Source organism: Myxocyprinus asiaticus, chromosome 24 (genome assembly GCF_019703515.2).
Source record: "Myxocyprinus asiaticus isolate MX2 ecotype Aquarium Trade chromosome 24, UBuf_Myxa_2, whole genome shotgun sequence".
Lineage (NCBI taxonomy): Eukaryota > Metazoa > Chordata > Actinopteri > Cypriniformes > Catostomidae > Myxocyprinus > Myxocyprinus asiaticus.
In genome coordinates, this window is record NC_059367.1 from 42,747,355 (window position 1) to 42,773,186 (window position 25,832).

The following is a 25,832-nucleotide window of genomic DNA, read 5'->3' on the forward strand; positions in this document are numbered from 1 at the left end:
TTAGCAGCAGTAAGGAGATTGGGCTGGACACGCCCACACTGCGTCACGTCACTGCTGCTGCTGCCATTCAACGACATCGCTCTGTTATTATAGAACACGTCTGCTTCATCATTGGGATCAAGTATCTAAATAAATCTGAAACAGACTCACTTTCTCAAATCTCTGTATTTGTTAAGGTATAGTAAAAATAATAACACAAATCAGACAGACTATTATTACACTTTAACGAATGTCTATGTATAGAGTCATTCCATGAAATGAGTAGCCTATAATTTCATCAAGTGCATTAAACACAAAAATCTGATATTACGTGTCTTGCAAGCTTATATATAGTAATTCAAATTTAATTATGACCTTATTATAGCCTATCAATTATTTTATTATTATTATTCATATTATTTATTTAATTTCTACTTGTCCGTACAGTCAGTCATAGAAATTCTATTAGCAATGACTTTTTTCCCCAATCAAACTAGCACAATCACATGTTTATAAAAAACATTAAGATTCAATCATTCATCTGCCCATGAGTTTTGATTGCACAGCAAGTTTTGAGAAATCCTTGTCCTTTTCTTCTTCTTCTTCTTCTTATTATTATTATTATTATTATTAGTTTTTTTATTTATTTTGTTATGTTGTTTATCTGAGTATTATTGGAAACTTGTGTGAATGCTCATTTTTGTAGTCCTGAAAATGTGTTACTTCTTTCTCAACAATTAAAAAGGGAAAGGCAAGCCATTTAGCGCTCAGCATCACAATAGTGCATCATCAGGCCTGCTGGTTGCTAATGCAATAGGTGATGAGAGACTTTTGAATTTAGCCAAAATATTAATCAAATCAGATATTGAAGGATCCCAAATGAAAGACTAAACAACAGGCTCATACTGTATATAAATTTGACTCAGTGGAGGAGTGGAGGATGAAGTTGCTCTGAATGAATCAGCTGAATCAACATTTGTGTCCAAAACAAAGTCCCTTTAAGGCCAGTCAGATCACTTTGTGGCCATGTTCATAACGCTTCCAGGCGATATTTTCTATGGATACATATCCAGCTTCTTTCTACTTGAATGAGGAAATACCCTACACTCGTTCTCACCAACAATGCACTCTGATTTTTATGGTGTTATATTTGTGCCACAATTCTGCGTGCGCAAGTCACAAAATTATATTTTGCTCACGCGTGAACTCGTTTTCTAAAGCAATGTATCTTCTTGCAAAAATTTATTCATTTTGAGCAAACAGTCAGTTTTGTGCTTGAATAAAGTTTATTTGAATGTGAATTTGCACAGAATTCTGAAATGTATGTAACTCCATCTCTCCTCATACCCACTCTGCATGTGCTCATAGCTTTGAAGTGATGGGTTGATCATGAACAATTTGATCATTTTGAACAAATCTTTTATATGAGTTGGAAGAACGAGAAGTCTCGATGTCACGGATCCACCGGACTCCCTCTCTCACTCCACACTCCGCTCTCTCTCCCTCACTGCCGACACAGCACTCACACTCACCTGAGTTTTGATCACACGCACCTGCCCATCATTAGTGAATAATCAAGGACTGTGTTTATACCCAGCTTTCACACACACTCTTGGTCTGTTCTCATTGATGTTTGCTCAGAAACTACGGACTTCCTAGTATTGACTAACTTACCTGTTAGTACTTACCTGGTGTTATATTCTGTGGATATTTATCTCGTTGTTCTCCTCGTCTGGGTTTGTGTGTTAGTTCCTCTGGTTATGGTCCAGTGTTGTGACTCTCCTGCTTCTTCAAAGTTACCTGCAAGGATCAAAGGACTGTTGTGAGTTATCTGAGTCTGTACATCGCATTATTTCCCTGTCTGGAAATTACTTACCTGCTGTTTGCAACACAACACTATCTAGATTTACTCACCTGTTATTTACATTGCTTTTTCATTCACCTGTTCAATGTTGAGTCCATATCGCTGCCTCCGTGAGTTTCTCCGTGACAGAAGAACAGACCACAAAAAGGACTCAGCGGGGGCTTCCAATATTCCACTAACACCGACGAGCACAATCATTAGGATCATGGAGCCCCTCAGAGCCCCTTGCCATTATCGACACACTGGACAGTGGAGGTCACTCCTATCACCACGACCCCCAAGGTAACTCCTCTCCCAACATTCCCCCTAAATAAATTTTGGGGGAGGGCTAACCCTCTCCAAGCTCCGGTTGTCGATTCCCCGTCAACGGCAATGACCACGGAGGTCACATTCTCCTCTTACACTGTGGGTTATGGCGGGAACCCCGGGCCGCTACTGTCCCAGAGCCAACGCCTGTAGCCTCGACCGTCCCGGAGCCAACGCCTGTAGCCTCGACCGTCCCGGAGCCAACGCCTGTAGCCTCGACTATTCCCGCAACAGTGCTCCCAGCTGTCTGGAAGAGGAGGAGAAGAAAAAGGACTCCTGCTCCCCAGCTGATGCTAGCACTTACATCCATGGAGGTCAGTTCCCAGTCACTACCAGCTCTCTCCGCCCCTCGAGCCTTCCACGGCTCTGCCTTCCGTGGCCCCGCCCCTCGGACATCTTCTGGCTCCGCCTTCCTTGGCTCCGCCTGTCGAGCCTCTCCTGGCTCCACTTGCCTTCGTCGAGCCTTCTATGGCCCAGCCCACTTCACCACGATCTCCACCTCCTGAATCTCCAATCCCTACTCCTGTTGCTCCGCTTCTGGATCCGCCTATGGCCCTTCCTCTTCTGTTGGTTCCGTCCAGCACGATGGCCCTTTCTCCTCCGCTGGCTCCACCCAGGACATTAGCTCATCCTCCTCCTCCTGATCAGCCATTTCCCTCCCAATTCACCAGCTCGACCATCGCCCCCTGTGACATCTCAGACAAGGGGAACTTCTGACCCTCCGACTCCTCCCAGGCTTCCTGTCCCTGCCCTGTGACTTGTTCAGTTTATGTCTTAGTTGTTGAATCTTTATGTTCATACAAATATTTACACATGTTAAGTTTGCTGAAAATAAAAGCAGTTGAAAGTGAGAGGACCTTTCTTTTTTGCTGAGTTTATTTATACATATATATATATATATATATATAGGAGTAACATAAATGTCAGATTCTGTTGACAGCACACATTCAAACTATATTTGAGTGCACATTATTTATTTTTTTGCTCAAAATGAATTAATATTTGCAAGAAGTTACACTGCTTTACAAAACTGAGTTCAAGCACATGCAAAATGCACACAGAATTGTGGCTCAGATATAAATCCATAGATTTTGAGTGTACAGCCGATGTACACCCACAGATGCTATACAGCCCACCTTGGCTGACCGAGAAAAATCTGCAGATTTCCACATAATAGCAAACTGTCATTCATAAAAGTTCGACACATTCCCCACCCTTTGCATGTTTGTTTACAGAATATTTTGCATAATTTGATGATGCTTTCAGCTACCAGTAAGAGCTTAATTTAACACATTTTACTATGTTTAAATACCTTTTGCAGATTTTCTCTCAAAATCAGTGGAAAATGCAAAAAAAAAAAAAAAAAAAAAAAGACCACAGATTCCGTCAGGGCCTGCCTGTAGGTAAAGTATTCGTCTAATCCAAGGGTATTCTAGGCGGTAAACCAGGAGGACCCCTAGAGGTCCGCGACGGTACTGCAGGAGGTCTGCCGATTATTGTTTGATCTGATATTCTTTTGTGTGAAATAGAGGTTAAACAAAAATACTCCAACCAAAAACGAATGTTTAATTGTTCCTCTCTCATTAAAATTAATTAAAATTACAATGTAATGTACAAGTAGGGATGTCAAAAGTGCAGAACGGTACACGTCGTTAGAAAAACAAAAAAGATATACCAGTACTGGTAGTACTCACTTCAGTACCCATGCGCTCTGAGAACCAATCTCAGGAGAAGAGCACTAGCAGCATGCGGTTAATGTGCTTCATGGTCAAAATGCCTGTCATCCAAAGGCAAACAGTAGGGTGAATGCAAGCAGAGAAAAACAGATATTTCTAAATATGGGATCTGTGTCTTTTGCGTAACGTTCATCTTTTTAAATAGGCTAAAGGAGTGAGTGTGTTCAATAGCATAGTAGCTTTTTTTGCTATGATTATTTTAATGAATTTGCAATGTTAGTGTCATACAAAGTATGTAAATACATTTATATGGTACTAGACATGTTATTTATTATAGCCCAGGTTTAAAATGCAACACATTTTATACAGATATAACAGGGAGTCCCTTCTCCATCTCTTTTTCTACTATTATTGAATGATATTGTACTTTAGTACTGTTATGCGACTGGATGAGGGCGCTTTTTGGTCTGTTCCTCACACAAAGCTATCGAATGACTTCAGAACTCTGAGCACGAGTCATATGGACGACTTATATTTTAGTTTGACAGCCCCTGGGCACCAAACACTGTTATACTATGAAAACAGACTGTTAAGATTCTCCAAAAATCTCCTTTGTGTGCGATGGATACAGGTTTGGGATGACAAGTTTTTGGGTAAACTATTAGTTTGTGTAATCTGATTTGAATTTATTTGATTTGTATTGTAATCGTTCACTGGTTCTTGAGACAAGGGAAAAAAGCATGTCCCATATCTTTACATGAAATTAGTTTTTAAAATAGCAACATTTCCACTTTGAAATTAATCAGAGGCAAACATTAAAATGTTTTTCAAACAAATGTACCATTTCATTAGATTTTCACTTTATCAAAATTATGACATTACATCACTTTTATTAGAAACATTTATTTTCTTTCGGTTTTGTAGTCTGTTTCGTGCTAGTACTCAAGAATTAAGTGTTATTTTGTGAAAAAAAAGTTAAATACCACACACATACACTTAGTTCCATTTGAAGACAGTAAATGCAACTGGTATTAAACCAAACTGCTAAATGGTAAATTGCTTTATAATACTATTGTTAGTTTTGTTGTAGATATTTAAAAATAAAGTGTTTTTCTGAAAGATAAATGACATAAATGAAAAAAGAAATAAACAAAAGAGCAGGGGCGCAACTACCCATTTTCGCGGATGTATGTGATACCAACATTGGCGCCCCCCTTTCGGTCTCCATTGGGGTACGGTGTTCCTTTGAACCTTTTTTGGAGAAGTCCACTTTCTCATCAAGACACAATAACTGACAAAATAGCCAGAAGCTACATCTGAAAGTGCTTCATCAGAAACCACCTTGTCCAACAGAGGAGATAAAGTGGGTCTTGTTTATGCTCAAGCATCAGCTGCTCACAAGATGGAAACATCTTACCAAATCCGGTCAAATCTATATCACCTTTGGCCATGAAAGTATCACAAAATGAAACAGCAGGATGATTGTTAGAACTTCTGCCTTCAACTTGTCAGCGTTTTAGCAGTCATGGCATGAGTTGTTACACAAACAGGAAAAGTGTCTGGATATGCCAATTCAAACTCATCTGGACCATCTGATATGAGAGGAAAAGATGTTACTGGAACAGCTAGCACTCTACTCCAGCTAAATAGTTCCCTAAAATGAAGGACACTCCATAAATTGGAATATGGGAATAAATGGCAACTACAACCTCCCCAGAGACTAAATCTGATTGGACATGTATGTAATGTAAGGGTATAGACAAAATTCCTTCACCAAAGGCTTTAACAATTACCTCAGTACCCTGAGCAGACTTTTCAGTAAATGGCAAGACATCATGAAGGATCACAGCTCCTGTATCCCTCCATATCTTGATGGGTTGCTTAGTCTCAGGAACAGAAGTAGACAAACAAAACCATCCATCAAGAAAGATGACGAACAAGCCAACTCACCTTTCTTGGGTGGAACATCAACAACCGATGATGCCAGAGATTAAACTTGGCAAGGCTTCTTACAATATAAACAGACCCTTTCTGAGGTGTAACTACCAGAATATATTTTCTTAGCAATTGGTGAGGCAGGGGACAGTGAGTTTACATATCGGAACCTATTGAACAGGCCTTTACCCTTATACTCAGTTTGCCTTTAACTAAAATTTGCCTTATGGGTTAAAACAAGCTCATCTGCGAGGATGGCATCTTGCTCAATTGCCACTGCCTTCTGCTCATTCAAACAGACTGACACTGCCTTAGGCAGACAACTTTTAAACTCAAGCAAAATGAACTGTCAAAGTTGTTCTTTGGTTTACACCTTCTAAGATGTACACCATCTATCAAACAGTTTCTCCTTCTGTTTCCTCAGGAACCAACTCATAAGCCCTCAAGATGGCTGCTTTGACCTCATCATAATCACTCTTTTCGAGGCTTAAGATGGAGTACATTTCCTGTGGCCTGTTGCATGAAGCCGGCTTTAGTGGCTAACCAGGTAAATTTGAGTTTAGTTAGAGCAGACTGGACACCAATCAACAGGTTGATTAAAGGTGAGTTTCCAAGTAACTGCAACACAATACAGTTTAGAAGTGAAAGTGCTCAAGACATGAGCAAGAAAAGCAAAAGGGCATAACACTATTGCTAGTAAAATAGCAAGTTATAATCATCGATTCAATGTAAGTACAACACAAAGCCATCATAAATACAGAAATATTCTTATTTATACTATTATTATAATGATATGAGTCAGGGGAGGGGCCTGGGAGGACAGCCTCCTCCTTTTACATTTCCCTTGTGATTAACACTATTTAATGCTAAAATAAAGGACTACATCAATGGTTCAGTCTTGAAAGGTTTAGTAACAAAAAGCACAGACAGACCACAGGGCATTTGCTTTAAACAAAGTCTTCTCTTTAGGCATCTGTTATATGTATACAGGTATCTTTTGTATGTCTGTTATGTTGTCAATGACTCACAAACTCAACACATGTCCACTTTAGTGATTCAACAGGTGAGTTCAGTCCTTGTGCTGCGAAGACCATGAGATGCTTAATGCTCTCCACTCATCGGAAATGGAAAGTGACTGATGTCACACAGTAACCAACATGCTGATTGACTGACTTCCCAACATTGCTGCCCCCAAATATGTTAACATATTTGCTCCTTTTAAGGCATTGTCAGTTAGGGGGAGCAGAGTCATTGATTGGTTCATTCTTGTTCGCAAGATTTTGGAAGAGGGATTATTTGAGCAATTGGCCAGGTATAAACCTTATCCTTTACTTGGATTTCCACTGCTCTAATGTCATCATCTGAAGCAGGAAAGGTTTTAACTACCTTACCCATCAACCACATGGCACTTGGCAACTGTGGGTCTACAATCATGACTACAGTACCAGTGGAAATGTCATCAACATCTGAATTGCCCTTAGTGGTAGTGTTGAATAAAGCTTAACCAAAACTGATCAATAAGTACCTGGCTTTGCCTCCACCTCCACCCGCCATGAGCTCTGTGGCTGGATACACTACTGGTGGTAGGGAACTATCAGGCTTCCCTATGAGCAGGTAATTGGGAGTAACAGGATCAAAGGCAGCTACATTGGAAGAAGTGTACCTCAGAGGCTTTCTATTTAGGATCCCCTCAACTTCGGTGAAGATTTTCCGAAACACCTCTTCTGTGTCTACCTGTGAGCCGAGGGTGGTACAAAGGGCACTCTTTTCTGACTAAATCTCTCTTTCTCAGGCACCAACAATGTGTGGGGCATTTGGTGGGTTTAAGTGGAAAGATATTTTCTGCTTGGCCACTTGTTGCTGAAGCTAAGAGCTGAGGGATACAAAGGGCTCTTTTAGCTCTCTTTCTCTTTACCATGGAAGCTGGTGCCCTGATCTGAAAATAATTCACAAGGTGTACCAGAGTCAGTGTCTTTGGAGATCTCCCATCTCTTCTTACAGCGTCTGCCTATTTTAATTTGAAATGGCCCAAAACAGTCCATACTAGTATTGTAGAAAAGTGGTTTATGGAGTCTCAGTCTGGCTGGTGGCGGATATGCCAGATATGACTCCAGTCCTTATGCACGATGCAGACAACCACCAACTTGGGTGAGCTGGCAGAACTCATCATATTCTGGTGCCAGGGTTAATAGCCAACTGGCTAAGTGTACAGGCCTCTTTGCTGTGAGAAGTCTATACTCCTCAGGGAAACTGTCAATTTGTGATTTGTGGAGAATGAGCATTATACAGTATTCTTATGGATTTGTACCATTGCCTCTATGAGCTCACTCCAGAAACTGTAGGTAGCAGGTTCAGGTATGTTAGGGGCAGTAACTTCTTTCATAATTCCACGGAAAATTCCCCTGCATTGCTCAGCTTTATCCTCAGGGGCTTGTATAATGTAGGAGGGGTGACTGGCCATTCTGATTCAAGTCTGAGTATGTATAATGGACATACCTGTTCAGCAGTGACAGCTCTGCAAGGGTTTCGCCTCAGGTGGGGTCATCTGCTGGGTTGCTATGGGAATCCACATACCTCCAGATACATCCAGCAGTTAGCTCCTGGATCTCCGCTATCCTCATCCCAACAAACACTTTGAATCTGTATAATTTAGAATTTATCCAAGCAAGGACAGTTGTGTAGTTTGTCCACATGACTACTTTACTGATTTCCAAAGTGGGCTTAGTCTTGAGGAGTTTGGCCAGTTAAGCACCATTCAGGGCTGAACACAACTCTAGTCAGTGAATGGAATGCAGTCGTTTAGGGGCCACTCTGGATTTTGCCATAATAAAGGTGAGCTGGATTTGGCCTTGGTGATCTTCTGAGCGTATATAGGAGATGGACTCATAAGCCTGATCAGAAGCATCACAGAAGATGTGAATCTGTCTTTTAGATCTAGACTGGTCAGTATCTGAAGCCACAAGACAACAAGGCAAGGTAATTGTGGCCAATGTAAGGAGTTTTCCTTCCCAGTCATTCCATGATTTCAGGAGAACCTCAGGTAATTTAGGGTCATACCCTTCCTGCTGTTTATCCCATAACCTTTGGACTAATACTGTAACTCGTGTGGTAAATGGGAGGATAAAGCCAAGAGGATCATACTGGGTTGCCAATACTCTATAGAGGTGATACAGAGTACATTGTCCTGGCTTTACTTGGCAAGGTTTACTGTATATCCAAGTGGATCTGATTGACAGTGCCATCTCAGTGTGTCAGTTCGGTCTTGGGATAAGATTAGATTAGATTAGATTCAACTTTATTAACATTGTGCAGAGTACAGGTACAGAGCCAATGAAATGCAGTTAGTGCAGAAGTGCAAATAGCAATATATATATATATGAGTATATACAATAAAGATTTTTATGGAGTGCAAAGTTATGAGGTAGAGAAGCAGAGACCAGCTCAATGCAAATGTCTATGAATACAGTGCAAGGTGCAAATGAAGAAGTATAAACACTGAAGGTGCATTGTACAGAATGAAGTATAAATATGTAAATATATATATATGGCCGGTGACCATAACAGTGCAAGTGGCATCAAGAGGTAGAAATTATATGCAAAGAAATGTGCAAGGGAATGTGCAAAAAAAAAAAAAAAATGTAGTCTAAGTGGGATGTAGTGCTCAGCACCTGAGTTTAGAGTTCAGTAGGCTGACAGCTGAGGGAAAGAAACTGTTCCTGAGTCTGCTGGTGTGACAGCGAAGACTCCTATAGCGTCTCCCAGATGGGAGAGGAGTAAACAGACCATGGTTGGGGTGAGAAGTGTCTTTGATAATGCTTCTCACCCTCCTTAGGCAGTGTTTGTGGTGAATGTCTATGATGGAGGGTAGCTGAACACCAGTAATGTATTGGGCAGTTTTCACCACCTGCTGGAGGGTCTTCTGGTCTGAGACAGTGCAGTTGCCATACCACACTGTGATTCAGTTTGTTAGTATACTTTCAATAGTGCAGCTGTAAAAGTTCAGCAGGATGTAGGGGGACAGATGAGCTTTCCTTAGCTTCCTAAGGAAGTAAAGGAGCTGTTGCACCTTTTTGATCAGAGTGGAGGTATTGTAGGTCCAGGAAAGATCTTCGGAGATGTGGACACCCAGGAACTTGAAGCTAGTCACACGCTCCACCTTGTCCCCATCAATGTAGATGGGAGTGTATGTGTGGCCCTTCCTAGTCCGCCGGTAGTCCACAATCAGCTCCTTGGTCTTCTGGGTGTTGAGTGTGAGATTGTTGTTGGCACACCACACTGCCAGGTGCTGTACCTCTTCCCTGTAGGCTGTCTCATCGTCGCCGCTGGTCAGGCCTTCCACCGTGATGTCATCTGCAAACTTGATTATAGAGTTGGAGCCATGCTCAGGTATGCAGTCGTGGGTGAAGAGGGAGCAGAGGATTGGACTCAGCACACAGCCCTGTGGTGCACCAGTGTTCAAAGTGAGGGTGGAGGAGTTGTGATTGCTGATCCTAACAGACTGTGGTCTGTTAGTGAGAAAGTCCAAGGTCCAGTTGCAGAGGGAGGGGCTGATGCCAAGATCAGTGAGCTTGGAGATCAGCTTGGATGGGATCACAGTATTGAAGGCAGAAATGAAATCGATGAATAGCATCCTGACATATGAATCAGAATCAGAATCAGCTTTATTGCCAAGTATGCTTACACATACAAGGAATTTGTCTTGGTGACAGAAGCTTCCAGTGTACAACAATACAAAAACAATACAAAAACAATACAAAAACAGCAGCAAGACATGATAATAATAACAAATAAAAAAGAAAACTAATTATACACATACGTACAGACACACACATACATACACACATACACATGGGTAGTGAAAATCTAATACAATCTGTTATGTACAGTGCAAATACAAATCTGTTATGTGCAGTGCAAATGTTTTTTTTTGTTTTTTTTTTCAGAGGAATGAAATGGCAGAAGAGGTTGGATGTGTTGGATAAATATAAGAAAGACTAAACTGTGTATTGCACATAGTTATTGCTCAATGGGGCAGTTTATCTGTTCATGAGATGGATAGCCTAAGGGAAAAGACTGTTCCTGTGCCTGATGGTTCTGGTGCTCAGAGCTCTGAAGCGTCGGCCAGAGGGCAACAGTTCAAAAAGGTAGTGGGCAGGGTGAGTGGGGTCCAGAGTAATTTTTCCAGCCTTTTTCCTCATTCTGGAAGTGTATAGTTCTTGGGGGGGGGGCAGCCAATAATCCTCTCAGCAGTCCAAACTGTCCTTTGTAGTCTTCTGATGTCTGATTTCGTAGCTGAACCAAACCAGACAGTTATTTAAGTGCAGAGGACAGACTCAATGAGTGCTGAGTAAAACTGTATCAGCAGCGCCTATGGCAGGTTGAATTTCCTCAGCTGGCGAAGGAAGTACAACCTTTGTTGGGCCTTTTTCACAATGGAGTCAATGTGGATCTCCCACTTCAGGTCCTGTGAGATGCTAGTGCCCAGGAACCTGAATGACTCCACTGCTGCCACAGTGCTGTTTAGAATGGTGAGGGGGGTCAGTGTTGGGGTGTTTCTCCTAAAGTCCACAATGATTTCCACCGTTTTGAGAATGTTCAGCTCAACGTTGTTTTGAGTGCACCAGACAGCCAGCTGTTCAACCTCCCTTCTGTATGCAGATTCATCGTCATCTCGGATGAGGCCGATGACAGTGGTGTTGTCTGCAAACATCAGGAGCTTGACAGAGGGGTCCTTGGTGATGCAGTCATTGGTGTAGAGGGAGAAGAGTAGTGGGGAGAGCACACATCCCTGGGGGGTGATGCAGTCATTGGTGTAGAGGGAGAAGAGTAGTGGGGAGAGCACACATCCCTGGGGGGCACTAGTGCTGATTGTACAGGTGCTAGAAGTGAGTTTCCCCTGTCTCACAAGCTGCTGCCTGTCCGTCAGAAAGCTGGTAATCCACTGACAGATTGACATGGGAACAGAGAGTTGGTGTAATTTATTCTGGAGTATAGCTGGGATGATGGTGTTGAAAGCTGAACTGAAGTCCACAAAAAGGATCCTTGCATATGTCCCTGATCTGTCCAGATATTGCAAGATATGATGCAATCCTATGTTGACTGCATCATCCACAGACCTGTTTGCTCAATAAGCAAATTGAAGGGGATCTAGAAAGGGTCCAGTGATGTTCTTCAGGTGGGCCAACACCAGTCTCTCAAATGATTTCATGACCACAGACGTCAGGACGACAGGTCTGTAGTCATTAAGTCCTGTGATTTTTGGTTTCTTTGGGACAGGAATAATGATTGAGCATATGAAGCAGCATGGGACTTCACACTGCTCCAGTGATCTATTGAAGATCTGTGTGAAGATGGGGGCCTGCTGGTTGGCACAGGATCGAAGACACACTGGTGAGACGCCATCTGGGCCTGAAGCCTTCCTCGTCTTTTGTTTCCGAAAGACGCGGCTCACATCATCTTCACAGATCTTAAGTGCAGGTTGAGTAGCAGGAGGGGGGAGGAGGGGGGTTGCATGAGGAGTTGGTGTTTGTGTGAAGTGAAGGTCAGAGTGGGTGTGGGGTGTGAGATTGGCCTTTCAAATCTGCAGCAGAACACATTCAGGTCATCAGCCAGTTGTTGGTCAGCCAGTTAATAAAGAGCGCTTCCAAATTAGGACAGCACATCCTCTTTAACATTGTTACATCTGTACACCAACTTTCATTGATATAAAAGCATGTTCCACTGCCTCTCGTTTTCCCCGTTAACTCCGCGATGCGATCCGCTCTGAACAGCTGGAAGCCTGGCAGATGTAACGCGCTGTCCGGTATGGCTTCACTCAGCCAGGTTTCTGTGAAGCACAAGGCAGCAGAGGTTGAAAAGTCCTTGTTTGTGCGGGTGAGGAGATGTAGTTCGTCCGTTTTGTTAGGAAGAGAGTGGAGATTCGCTAAGTGAATACTTGGCAGTGCTGTTCGAAATCCGTGCCGACGGAGTTTGACCAGTGCACCGGCTCCCTCACCTGCGTCTCTTGAACAGCAGAGCTGCGCCTCCAACTAAAATGTCTAGCAAAACATCTGAATATTCGAAAACCGGGAAAAGATTGTCTGGTACATGCTGTCGAATGTTCAGCAGTTCACCTCTGTTAAAACTGACTGGAAAAAGATTACTAAACACAGGACAAACAAGCAAAAACAACAAAAGAACTGAGGAGCTCCACACTGAGGCAGCCATCCGCGGCACCATCATGATGATTAGCTAACACATATTTGTTGTTTTTGTCCAAATGAGTCAGGGCGGAATGAATAGCTGAGGCGATAGCATCCTCAGTTGACCTGTTGGGTTTGTAGGTGAACTGATATGGGTCCAGTGTTGGGGGCAGGCATGTTTTCAGGTGGGAGAGGACCAGCCTCTCAAAACACTTAGCGATGATGAGAGTAAGAGCAACAGGGCGGAAGTCGGTGAGGGCCACTGCAGCAGCATGTTTTGGTACTGGTACAATGGTGGCTGTTTTGAAGCAGGTGGGGACAATGGCCTGGGCCAAGGAGAGGTTGAAAATGTTGGTGAAGACATGAGCCAGCTGTTCTGCGCAGGCCCTGAGCACTCGGCCAGGGATGCCATCAGGGCCAGCAGCTTTATGTGCATTCTCTCTGCTCAGGGTGGAGCACACGTCACTGGTGGAAAATGTTAGCAGCAGATCATCAGGTGGGAGCTCAGCTTTTATGGGTGGTTCTGTGTTTCCATGATCAAAGTGAGCATAAAAGGTGTCCAGTTCGTCTGGGAGGGTGGCATTACTGTTTGGGGGGGTGCTGTTCACTGGTTTGTAATCTGTGAGGGCATGGATGCCTGTCCACATATGTCGGGGGTCATTGTTCTTAAATTTGTCCTCAATCTGCAGTTTGTAATTATGTTTGGCTGCTTTAATTCTCCTCTTCAGATTGGCCCTGGATAAATTGTTGGCTTCCCGGTTGCCAGATGTGAAAGCAGCATCACGTGCCTTCAGCGGGAGTCGGACTTCCTTGTTCATCCAGGGTTTCTGATTGGGGTATGTTTTAATTGTTTTATGGGTGGTTACCTTGTTGACACACCTGTTGATGTGTTGCAGAACAGAATTTGTGTATGCCTGAGTAGCAAACGCTTTCCAGTCTGTGTTCTGGAACTCATGCTATAGTGAAGAGTCTGCTCCTTCCAGCCACACTTTTACAGTCCTCACTGTGGGTTACACACATTTGATGATGGGGGTGTATTTGGGGAGTAGGAACAGGGATAAGTGTTCAGATTGTCCAACATGGGGGAGGGGGATGGCTTTGTAGGCATCAGAGATGTTTGTATAAACATGATCAAGAGTGTTGTCTCCTCTTGTAGGGCAAGAAATGTTTTGATAAAATTTGGGGAGTGCTGTCCTCAAATTGGCGTGATTGAAATCCCCAGCAATGATAAAAGCTCCATCCGGATGCATTGTTTGTAGTTTACTAACAACAAAAGAGAGTTCCTTCATGGCTAGCTTAGCATTAGCATCCGGGGGGTACATATTTTGCAGCCATTATGGTGGATGTAAATTCACGGGGCAGGTAAAAGAGTCTGCACTTGATAAAGAGGTACTAAATATCAGCAGAACAGTGGGATTTGGTAATAACAGCATCGGTGCACCAAGTTCTGTTTACATAGATGCAAACACCCCCACCTTTGCTTTTACTGGAGTCCACAGCCGTTCTGTCAGCTCTATAGATATTGCGCCCCTCTAGCTCAATTGCGCTGGTTGGAATGATGCTATTGAGCCAAGATTCCGTGAAAACCATAACGTTGCAGTCCAAAAACATTCGCTGAGTAATCCAGAGCCGTAGTTCGTCGATCTTATTTTCCAGAGACCGTATATTAGTGAGGAAGATGCTCGGTAGTGCTGGCCAATGTGGGTTGAGCTTTAACTTAGCCAGCAGGCCGCCCCGCTTACCCCGACTTTGTTTACGCTTGTGGCGCCGGCGACGGGCACTTCCTGTCAGACTGGCTGACTCACTTGAGACCGGGGACCGGAGTAACTCTGGAGGTAACAGATGGAGGTTTAATGTTGTATCCACTGCGGTGTTTGTGCAGAGAAGTTTGATGTCCAATAGTGTGTGACGGCTGTATGAAGTTAATGCAAAGTTGTGATGAACAACTGAGCTGAAAATAACTAGGTAAATAATAACTATTTTGCAAAAACTGGAGAGACGCTGAGCCTCGTGTTGTTCATGCGCTGCCATCTTAGCTATTACCACTTCTCAGTGTTGTCAGATCATGCATCTGTTGGCACATGCTCAATCACACTGGGCACAGTACTTGCCCACTGATGAAGATCAAAACCTGCAGTGGCAAGAAGTCCAAGATATATATCCACCAGTTGTTTTGCTTCTTGGGGCAATGGAAGTGCTTGCCATTACAGATCCGGCAGAGTTTCTTTAGTGTACATTGTGCAGATTGCTTTGAACATGCACACTTTCAGCATCAATTGTTTGTCTTTATCCAGTCTGTGATTCCATCTTTAGAAAGTACTTGGAATGTGGAGCATTCAGCTAATGGTCTCTGCTATCACAGTAAGGGCAGAATGCAATACTCTTCTCTAATTTCTCAGCTGGCTGTGGCAGCATCTGAGCTGAAGTTAGTTGATTTGTACCATGAAGGATTTAACTGATCTGGGTCTAAATCTGGGGTCTTTGAGGAAACCCACTTTGCATTTAACTCTGCCTCTCTGGGCTTTGTCTCCACCGAAGCTCTTGTGGTCTTGACACCATGACTCAAACTTCAGCTACTTTGCTAAGTCAAGGAACTTGTACATTGTACCAAGTTCATGGCTCATGTTCCTTTTAAAGGCTGCCCTTAGCTCTGGGGGTAATTCAGTGTGAAGTTGAGCAACATGGGAATCACACCTTAATTCAAAATCTCCCTCTGTGCCCAAAGTCTTAAGTAGGCCTAACAGTGCCTGAATTTGAAGAGTAAAGTAATCAAAGCTTGCTGTGTCTCTAGGTTGGATGCCTGGGGAATCCATGACAGCTGCTATTTTATTCAGAGCCAGCTGATGGGGTCACCCAAACCTCTCAATCAGTGCTGCCATAGTATCTTAATATGGGGTGAGTGAGTTAAGAAATGAGTCTGCTATCAGGAATACTTCCATTTACTTCAAATGATCAGATAGCACCTGGTATTTGAAGAGCTTAGTTGCATCTTCTGGTAGCAGATTACCCAAGGCTAGCTAAAGGCAGGCAAAAATTACCTGGGTCACGATGGATGAACTCAGGTATGGTTGGTTGAGGACCCCTATAGGTTGTCTCCTGCCTAGCTATACTTTTCTGCAACCCCATGGGGTTTTCTGGGGCCCAGTAGGGTTGAAAGTGGGAAGGAACAGCAGGTAAGGATGGGGTAGAGGTTGTCATCTTAATCTTCACCTGCCGTGGGACCTGAGAGTTTCTGGAGGGATCAGGTGTGCTTGAGGTAACATGAGTTACTCTCTCAGCAGCAAAGCTGTCTGGTTAATGATGTTGGATTGGTGAAGCAAGGTGGGCCTCACTGTCTGTAGCATTAATATATTCTTTACCACATGGGGTAGGGTGTTTGTGTGGGGCTGGTACTGGTGGAGCAGGAGGGGGTGGTTTAGACAGGTTTCTCTGGATCTATGTAGATAGTTCTTGGTGAGGTGTTGCGGCTAAGGGCTGTTGCTTAGGAATAAGAAAAGAATGCTGAATTGGCTGGTTTCTCATTAGCATATTTGCATACATTTTTGGATTTCTAACAGTCATCTAATCTCCTCATTTGATAGCTGAGATTGATGAAGCTGTCTGTTCTTTCTTTGAAGGTCATGCACTCTGCCCTGGATTTCCAGAAGAAAGACATGGGTCTCCATCTATGGAGAATACTTATCTCGCTCACTCCACTGGTCTGTCATGAGATACTATGGCTCTGCTTGTGGGCAACTTTTATCTAATGAGTCAAGCATTCTCCTGCCAGTTCCCTCGTCAGAACTACATTGACTGAAATCAAGTGGGCGAGCCACTGGGGTATACAGAAGCTCCTGCTATTACCATGCTGGTAATCTTCTCGCCAATGTGGCACTGTGCTGTCAGAGGAGCTCTAGGTTGATTTGGATGCTGAACTTCAAAGTCTTTCAGATATGCTGGATGGTGGACTGAATGTTTAGGACATGCACCTTGGGATTGGTATTCAGCCATTCTGGTCCAGTGTAAACACACAGTTTCGACTCCAAGGACCAACATTTGTGAATGAGTTTAATTTTGGACTGTATTGATCTGGTTAAGGTAAGCTGTGTTTGCACTGGTGTGTCGATCAGGACACAGGAGACAGGAGTTCAAAGTTCACAGTCTTTAATGAAAGGTTTAGTATAAACAGCACAGTCAAACCACAAGGCATTTGCTTTAAACAGAGACTTCTCTTTAGGCATTTATATGTGTACATGTATCTTTTTTATGTGTGGAATGTTGTCACTGACAAACAAACTCAACATACTGTATGCACTTTAGTGATTCAACAGGTGAGTTCAGTCCTTGTGCTGCGAAGAACACAAGATACTCAATGCTCTCCACTCATCAGAAAAGGAAAGTGAATGACATCACACAGTAACCAACACTCTGATTTTCTGACTTCCCAACAATCCGAAATACATTGTTCCGTCTTGTCTTTTGTTGTGCTCACACTTTTGGCATGACTTTCTCACTCACAAGAGTTTTGCAAGTGCAAGGGGGAAGGAGGGTCTACCTGTCCTTGTAACCAATCAGATGAGGTTTTCGTTTACCAGTTTACTCTGACCTGATTGGTATAATAACATGACAGACATCTTCTTCATATAGCTCAGCATCATTCCTCTGGCAGAATGGTATCTTTTCTCTCTTAAATGTAAAACTTAAATTTTAATACGTTCTTTTATTGTTTCTTGTTCTGACCGAATTTGTTGCGGCTTTCTCACGAGCTGCGAGTGCATTAAAAGCAACTCATTACTTTGAACTTGCCCATGTAATGCATTGTTGCCACTCCTTGCTCTTTCTGATATTTTATTTAAATATTCAGCTTAATATACCTGCTGCTGTCAGTTATAAGCCTATCGTTAATATTAATCAAACAGCAATTCTGGCATGAAAAATAGAAAAGCAATCACTGTACTTGGCTGCAGGATTGGGGAGTGACGAAATACATGTAACGGGATTACGTATTTAAAATACTAAATATTAGTAACTGTATTCCACTATAGTTACAATTTAAATCGTTGATAATCACAATACAGATACATTCAAAAAGTATTTTGATTACTGAAGAGATTACTTTGTATTATTTTGTCATTTGCTTAATTTAATATTTAGTCTATTCTGTAGGAAAACATTTATCCATATAGATGATGCAATCCGAGGAGCTTTTGAACAGCGGTGAAACACTTTATGTTGTGAGTAAAAAGGTGGATATGACATCGAGGAACTTTCCCTTGGGAGCTTAATAGAGGAGCTACATCGTGTTTCTACAGCTTAACAAAAAACTGTTCGAAATGCTTTGACAGTTGAAACACAGATCCAATACTTTATTGGCTTTAAGCCCAATAAATATAATTGACAGGTTTACTTTTCAGTCAAACTCTGACTGAATCGAATCAGTATTAACGCATATTTAATCATCACACAGTAAAGATTGTCAATAATTTTTAAGTAGTTTTATTTTGTATTAGCTTACTTTTTAATGTTTTTATATTATAATTTTCCAATGTTTAATTGCTGCTGTTACTGAAAAACCTAAAGCAATGTTTACTCTGTTCTCTATTTTATTACTGGCTTCTGAATAATTGCTTTAAAAGCTTAACACTTGAAGGTTACATTGTTAAAATATAATTTGTTAAAATTAATATTAAATGTAAATTTAAATAAAGGAGTGCTTTCAGTAGCATATTTGTTTATGTGTTTATTTATTTTTCAGTGGTTGGGGTGTCGTAGTTTACATTTTTTTGGAAACCACTGGTTTAAGAAACGCTGCCCAGTAAGCGCAGCTCCAGATGTACAGGCAACAAACTGACAGCTGATGATAAGAGACAGCTTTACAGATCACAGTGCAGGGGTGTCAACAGTAGACTAGTCTCTAGGGGTCTCTTAAGTCCACCTCGGAAAGATTACTGAGCTCAATTGTAAAATAGATTGCTATGGACTGCAGGCCAATGATAGGCTAATGTTCAGTAATATGGAAACAATTTCTTGACTTCTAAAGCCATCTTTTGTTGTCTTTTTTTTTTTTTTTTTGCTTTACTTGTCTTGACACAATAATGTAATGCATTTTAATGATCTGATAATATCTTATTTTAAATTCATATTATATTATATACTGCATTTATAATTATTTTGATTATTCATGTAATTAACTCGATTAAAATTTTGAATCGATTGACAGCCCTAATAATATGATCATATGTAATACTGAAAATATCTAATGTATTTTTGCTATAGCAACAAATTCTGGTGAGCAGTTTTTGTTGGTTGGGAAACTTGACATAAAAAAAAAATGTAAAAAATTAAAACTACTTTCCCATGGCTTGATTTTTCCGGAGTTGCAGTAAACTGAGGGAGAGCATACTTGGTTTGATATATCCTTTATTTAGAAAAAAAAATAAAAATACATATTTTAAAATGGCCCTTTACATGAGATACTGAGAAGCATTCTACACCATAAATTCAGGAGATTTAAGGGTGGTACATTTATTTTGTGAATGGCTTTGGCAAAAACCAACACACTGTTGTCAATGGCACTATAACTAAATAATTATTTACTGATAATGTTCCCTCATGAAAATACTCAGCATATACTAATTATACCTCATATACTTTGGACCTTTTAAGGTACACTGAGGCCACATCCATACTAATTCGTTTAAGGTTGAAACCTCCATTTTCAGTTTCCTAAAGGCATTATTTTTTCAAAGTACACGCAGAAAAGAAACCATTTTTGGAAGTCTTGGAAGAATGTTCAGAGACACCGTATTAGACAGAACTCAAGATTTGGTACTTGAAAATTTACATGGAATATGCTATTCTTGGTTTTATAAAATGCCAAATCAAACATCATGATTAAAAAACTGTTTATGTTCATGTTTTAAAAAAAAAAAATGAAATAATGAGAAATGTCCTGAATATATCTGAAACTTTTTAATCACTAGTAAATAAGTTGTGACATTGTGTTTGTTTACAAACTGGTCTGCTTTTACAATACTGATGTCTTTGACAGCCTCTGAAACCTTGAAATATATTAACAACAATAAATTAAAGTCTTTCAACTTTAGATTAACAAAAAGAATCTAATATTATTTAAAACAAAAAGTTCTTTCACAATAATGGCAAGCTACCCTGCGGCGCCAATATAATCCCAAAAACATAGAAGAGTCCCATGAGCAAATTGAGCTTTGCAGTCTTATGAGGGATCTTGGCGTAACACTGCCGGCGGAACTGTCTCTCCAGAGGGAAGGCCATGGGTAGCGTTAACAGCGGAAGAGCCATGCTAATTGTATAGCGTGTGGCTAAGATACAGAAGAGCAAATACGGTACGAAAAGCAGCAGATTGTAGATGACGTAAGACAACGTGGGCCCCACCAGGATGGCCAGGGTGACGATGCCCGCCTGCTTGTCCGAGTCCATGTCTCGGGTGTTGTTGCTGTGCAGGATGGCTTCGGTATTGAGAGCCAGCGGTACGGCATAGACCAGCGGCAAAACGGACAAGTAGCCCACCTGCACAGCGTGAGCAAACATGACGGCCAGAGGACCGAAGGTGATGAGGATGACCACGTCACCCAGGGCAACATACTTCAGTCCTATGCCTAGAATTAAATTACAAAAGAAACATGTGAGAATTCACAATGATAATGCCATCATCCATATTGCACCAAACACTAGGGCTGGATATTGATACCGATTTCCAGATTCTATTCAAATCCGATTCACAAGCTCTTGATTTAATTCAATTCCAATTCATTTGAGTATATTTCAGTTATAATGTCCATTTTGCTAAGATGTAAAATTTTCTCTCAGCTAATGCTGTTATTAGTTATACAAGGAACCTTCTACATTATGAAATTTGGTCGCACATGCGAGTGATTTACTCACATTGTAGAGGGTTGCGCAGAGTGTTAAAGACTGATTCTGGGATTTAAGAATCGATATTGAGATCGTTGTAATGAAGATCACTTTTAATCAGAAAAAAATCAGACTTTTACCCAGTCCTATCTAACACCATCATAACCAACCCGACCACGAAATGTGCCAGGACATTTTTTCTGTCACTTGTTTTTTTTTTTTTCTGTGCTGTCGAGCAGGGTAGCTCCGCCCACAGTGAAATCTCATTGGTCCAAAATCCCACTCCACATAACTATATATTCTGATTGGCTGTGATTGTGTTGTCGTGCAGCACTGTTGCTTTCGGTGTGAACAGACAAATGAGTGTGCGATATGTGAATACTCCACATGAACTTCATCTCAGATGTACATGCTCGACAGTTCTGTCTGCATATTACTTGCATTGAGATCAGAATCAGAGGAGAAATTCACCAGATTTTGAATGAAAAGCGAATTAAACTACTCTGAACTAGCCTACATACACATAGACACTCTAATATCATGTCTTCCTGGAATGTTCCGTCAAAATAAAAGCCCAAGGGTTATAAAGTTAAGAAATTACAACAGAAATACATTACTCTTGTATGATAAAATTCTAATAAAAATAATAATAATTATTATTATTATTACAGTATATTTTTCTCCCCTTTTCTCCCCAATTTGGAATGCCCAATTCCCAATGCGCTCTAAGTCCTCGTGGTGGCGTAGTGACTCGCCTCAATCTGGGTGGCGGAGGATGAATCTCAGTCACGCATCTCATCACGTGGCTTGTTGAGCGCATTACCACGGAGACATAGCGCGTGTGGAGGCTTCACATTCTACGCGGCATCCACGCACAACGCACAACTCACAACGCACCCCACTGAGAGCGAACCACATTATAGTGACCACGAGGAGGTTACCCCATGTGATTCTACCCTCCCTAGCAACCGGGCCAATTTGGTTGCTTAGGAGACCTGGCTGGAGTCACTCAGCACGCCCTGGATTCGAACTCGCGACTTCAGGTGTGGTAGTCAGTGTCAATACTTGCTGAGCTACCCAGGCCGCTTATTATTACAGTATTATTATTATTACTGGCTTTTTGAAAGAAGACTTTCACTTGAATTACTGTAAAAAAATATTGCAGCATTATTCAGTACTCTAGTTAAAAATGTATCTATTTTATTAATAGCCTACACATTTTTTATGTAATTTTATTAGTTTTTATGTAATCGTTTTTGTTTTGTTTTCTCCATTTTGAAATGTGTAATTGTGTAGTTACATGTTTTTGTTTCTACCCCCAATCAGTTCAACACAGTGAGGTTTCAACATTCCAAACTGATTAAGAAAAACAACACTGGTATCGGGAGAGAAAAAATTGTATTGTTCCATCCCTATTGTTAACATGATTTTAGTCTGATAAAATCACTTACTAACCTTTTCTGTGTAAAGTTATAGCCAATTTTACAACTTTGTTACCATGACTACATAATGCTGTAAACCAAGGGTCGGCAACCTTTTTGACATGGAGTGCCATTTTTTTATTTTTTCCTGGTCAATGGCTGTTTTTCGCACCTGCATTCCATTCTACATCTTGATGTAATCCTTCTTCATGATCATGCAGCATGTTTTCATCAGCTGAATGGGAGACTAAACACTATTAAAGTGTGACGAGACTCGCGCTGCACGTGCATGCCATTCGCGCATCACAAGCTGATCATCTATTTAGCCCTTTTCAGTGAATCACACCTGCAAAATCCTAAAACTTTATTTCCAGGTTTAATTTATATCTCGAATAGACTTATATTTTGAACCCATGATGTGGGTTTATGTTTTCTCTATTAATTGTTTAATGTAATTTTGAGTGTGACCATGGTTTAAGGAGGCTGTACCTGTATGTTGGGTTGGAAATCTCAAGGATTAATAGTGGTGTTTTCCTTATTACATGATGTGTTGTTCTGAAAGCAAAAAGAAACAAATGAAACACGGAATGTAGGCTGTCATCTGTGCAGCCTGACCGAAACAAAGCGGGCGCGTTTACTCGCGTGATTAACCGAAAGTCAAGCGCTGCCGGCTCGTGATGCGCTAATGGCTTGCATGCGCTGCACGGGTCTGTTGGGTACACTACAGTCTCAGCACATTTTAACTTTTTGTTTAGCCTCCCATTCAGCTTATGAAAACACGCTGCGTGATCATGAGGATTACATCAAGATGTAGATTGGAATGCAGGTGCGGTATTTCACATTAATAAAAGTCTACTCCTCTCTCGCATTGCAGATGATTACCCCTAATTCTTCTGTTAAAACTTGTGCAAACATTGGTTACCGACCCCTGCTGTAAACCCTAAAATGACTGTTAAAATGGCAATTTAAACAACGTTACAGGTCAAATAATATACAAGTTTTAACAGAAGAATGAATGTAGGTGCTTTATAAAATTATAAGCTTCAGATTTCTGACTTTAAACTCTCCAGAAATTGGCCCTATCCATTTTCATTGTAAGTGTCTCACTGTAACCTCCATTTTTGCTTTTTTTTTTAAAGGAGGGACGATTAGAAATTAATTTTTAAGGTAATCAACACTACGCCACAGATGCTGTCGAATGAACTTAACTTCTGTTTGAACCAGGAATATTCCTTTAAGATATTTACTATTTTGTTTAATTTTTTATTGCCAGAAAAATTTATCGTGAATGTTCGATGCTCTCATCCAGCCCTAATATCAACGTATTCACAAAATTGATTGCCATATTCACCTCCAGTATATAAAAACGAACTCGACAGTCCTCCAAAATAAATCAGAGCTAAATGCTCCAGTTTCAGTGTGGACAGGAAGTACAACAAAGTAGCACACAGACATCCGGCCGAGTACAACACCGCCCCAAACATCACTACATCCTGTGGCTTCAAGATCTGATCCACTAAAGTCCTGTCATCACTCTTCTTATGGTCGATTCCCTTGGAGAAATCATAGTAGGTGTTCACCAAGTTCCCTGCCCCATGGACCACCAGAACCGCCACAGCACACACCAGCAGAATGAGGACGTCCACTGAACCCTCCAGTTTATACGCCAGAGCGCTGCCCAGAGCCACGGGCGTGAGGGAGGCGCTAAAACTCCATGGCCTTAATGCCAACACATACGCCGCACATTTGTCCTGCACTTTCAAGGCCATCCTGGTCACTCGGGACAGCCGGCTGGTGTGGTTTTGTGGCATGGCTGCAGCTCCTGGTGGTTTCACTCCATTCATTCTGTTTGATCCCGAAAGCACGTAGGTCTCTCCGCTTGCCTCCTTCAGGCCGGACGCCATAGTCACCTTAATCTACCGGCACTTCAGAAAGATCAGGATCACGCTCCTGTTAAATCACACATGCAAAGAATGTCAACTCGAGTGAAATACATCTGAGACTTTTATCTTTATATATTCAAATATTTTGAAAATCAAACTACAGTATAACTGAAGTATGATTTTTAAAGGACTAAAGCAACACAAGTAACAGTTTTTTCACTAAGCAAACCCTATACAGACACATGATTGTCTAGTCTTTTTTTTTTTTTTTTTTTTTTTACTCGCTGAACTATTGACAGGACATGTAAGAGTAACTTAAAACTGAAAAGGATATTAAGCAAACCGGATCTGGATTGTGTCTTCACACACTATACTGATAGTATTTAATAGTGTATATTTTATTTAAAAATTTGTTGGGGATTTTTTTTTGTTTTTTTCATCATTTTAATTCTCACTTTAGCTTTTTTTATTATTATTATTATAATTTCTGCATTATATTAATATGATAGTATGCACATTAAAAACACTAATAAAAAGTGTCATGGTATTGCTGGGCAAATCTCACAAAAAAATGTCATTTCCATCCAAAATGAAAATATATTTCTGTATTTAGAAAATGTTTACTGTCGTTTAGGCCTAAGAAGATTGTAAGTATTTTAATGACAACTAACCAACCACATTTCTCCCCAAATTCTCCTGTAATGCAAAACAAGTAACAGACCTCACTCATTACCGTAATGTGATGAAAAATGAGTTGTTCTGCCTTTCTTTTAAGATGATTTAAATTTAAAAACATTTGGGGATTAAATAAGACCATGACAAATGAAAGTCACTCTACCCAGGTTTTTTGGACATGAATCATGGTAATACCATGGTATATGAATATGGTAATCATTCAAAAATATGGTGTGTGTGTGTGTGTGTGTGTGTGTGTGTGTATATATATATCAAAGCAGTATTTCAATCTGATACCAAAGCACTTTCTGTAATAAATCTCAAAGGACTTTCCAAAAGGGCAGCAACCCACAATGATCTTTCAGTGTTTCAGCTGTTGATCTGTGCTTTATAAAAGACATTATGAGGATATCTGAATGTGTATATAGGTGTAAATATAATGAGCTTGTACGTGTGAATGTAATAAAGCGCTTTATGTTTTAGTACTGATGATTATTGTCAGGCTGCTGAAAGCTAATGCTAGTTGGAGAGATTATGAGAGAGTATAAAGTGTCTTCATACCTGCTTCACACACACTTCCACAAATCACACAGTTACTCCAGCAGCCGCTCACGCATCGTGCTGTGATCTTCTGATATATACGTGTCACTTGAGTGGATATTTACACGACATTAGCGACATTAGCGACATCAGCTTCAGTCCTGACAGCAGCTGCACGTCCAACATTTCATAGCGCAACAACATCGACTGCACGGACAGAAACCAATGCAGCAGTTTCATTCCGCCTTTCAAATCACACATACAATCGTTTATCTACACAGAGGTTTGTCGAGACTTTCTTGACTGGGGTGACCCATGTGAGGCACAGACTCATTCAAGGTTGACAGCATCATTTACAATAATAATAATATGCGTACATTTTCAGGAATCTCAGATGTCAAATGTTATTTAGTTAAATAATTGATTAGTTGTTAATGCTTTAAAACACAGAAGATAATGTATATTTTTTCAGTTTTGTGTGGTTTTATTTTTTAATGCAG

General features: G+C 41.1%; 1 protein-coding gene across 1 annotated transcript; it reads right to left on the bottom strand.

Moving 5' to 3' along the window:
* Nucleotides 1-19,330: 19,330 nt before the first annotated feature.
* On the bottom strand, nt 19,331-25,531 carry LOC127415216 (ubiA prenyltransferase domain-containing protein 1). Its single transcript, XM_051653864.1, has 3 exons — nt 25,354-25,531; nt 23,586-24,184; nt 19,331-20,557 (listed from the first exon to the last, which is right to left on the bottom strand). The coding sequence occupies exons 2-3, from the start codon at nt 24,136-24,138 to the stop codon at nt 20,070-20,072; spliced, it is 1,041 nt and encodes a 346-aa protein (XP_051509824.1). The 5' UTR covers nt 24,139-24,184; nt 25,354-25,531; the 3' UTR covers nt 19,331-20,069.
* Between the last annotated feature and the right edge of the window lie 301 nt (nt 25,532-25,832).

Coding starts and splice junctions, on each gene's coding strand:
- LOC127415216 (XM_051653864.1), bottom strand. CDS start 24,138: ATGGCGTCCGGCCTGAAGGAGGCAAGCGGAGAGACCTACGTGCTTTCG. Junction 20,558..23,585: donor TTCGTTTTTATATACTGGAG/GTGAATATGGCA, acceptor ATTTAATTCTAG/GCATAGGACTGAAGTATGTT.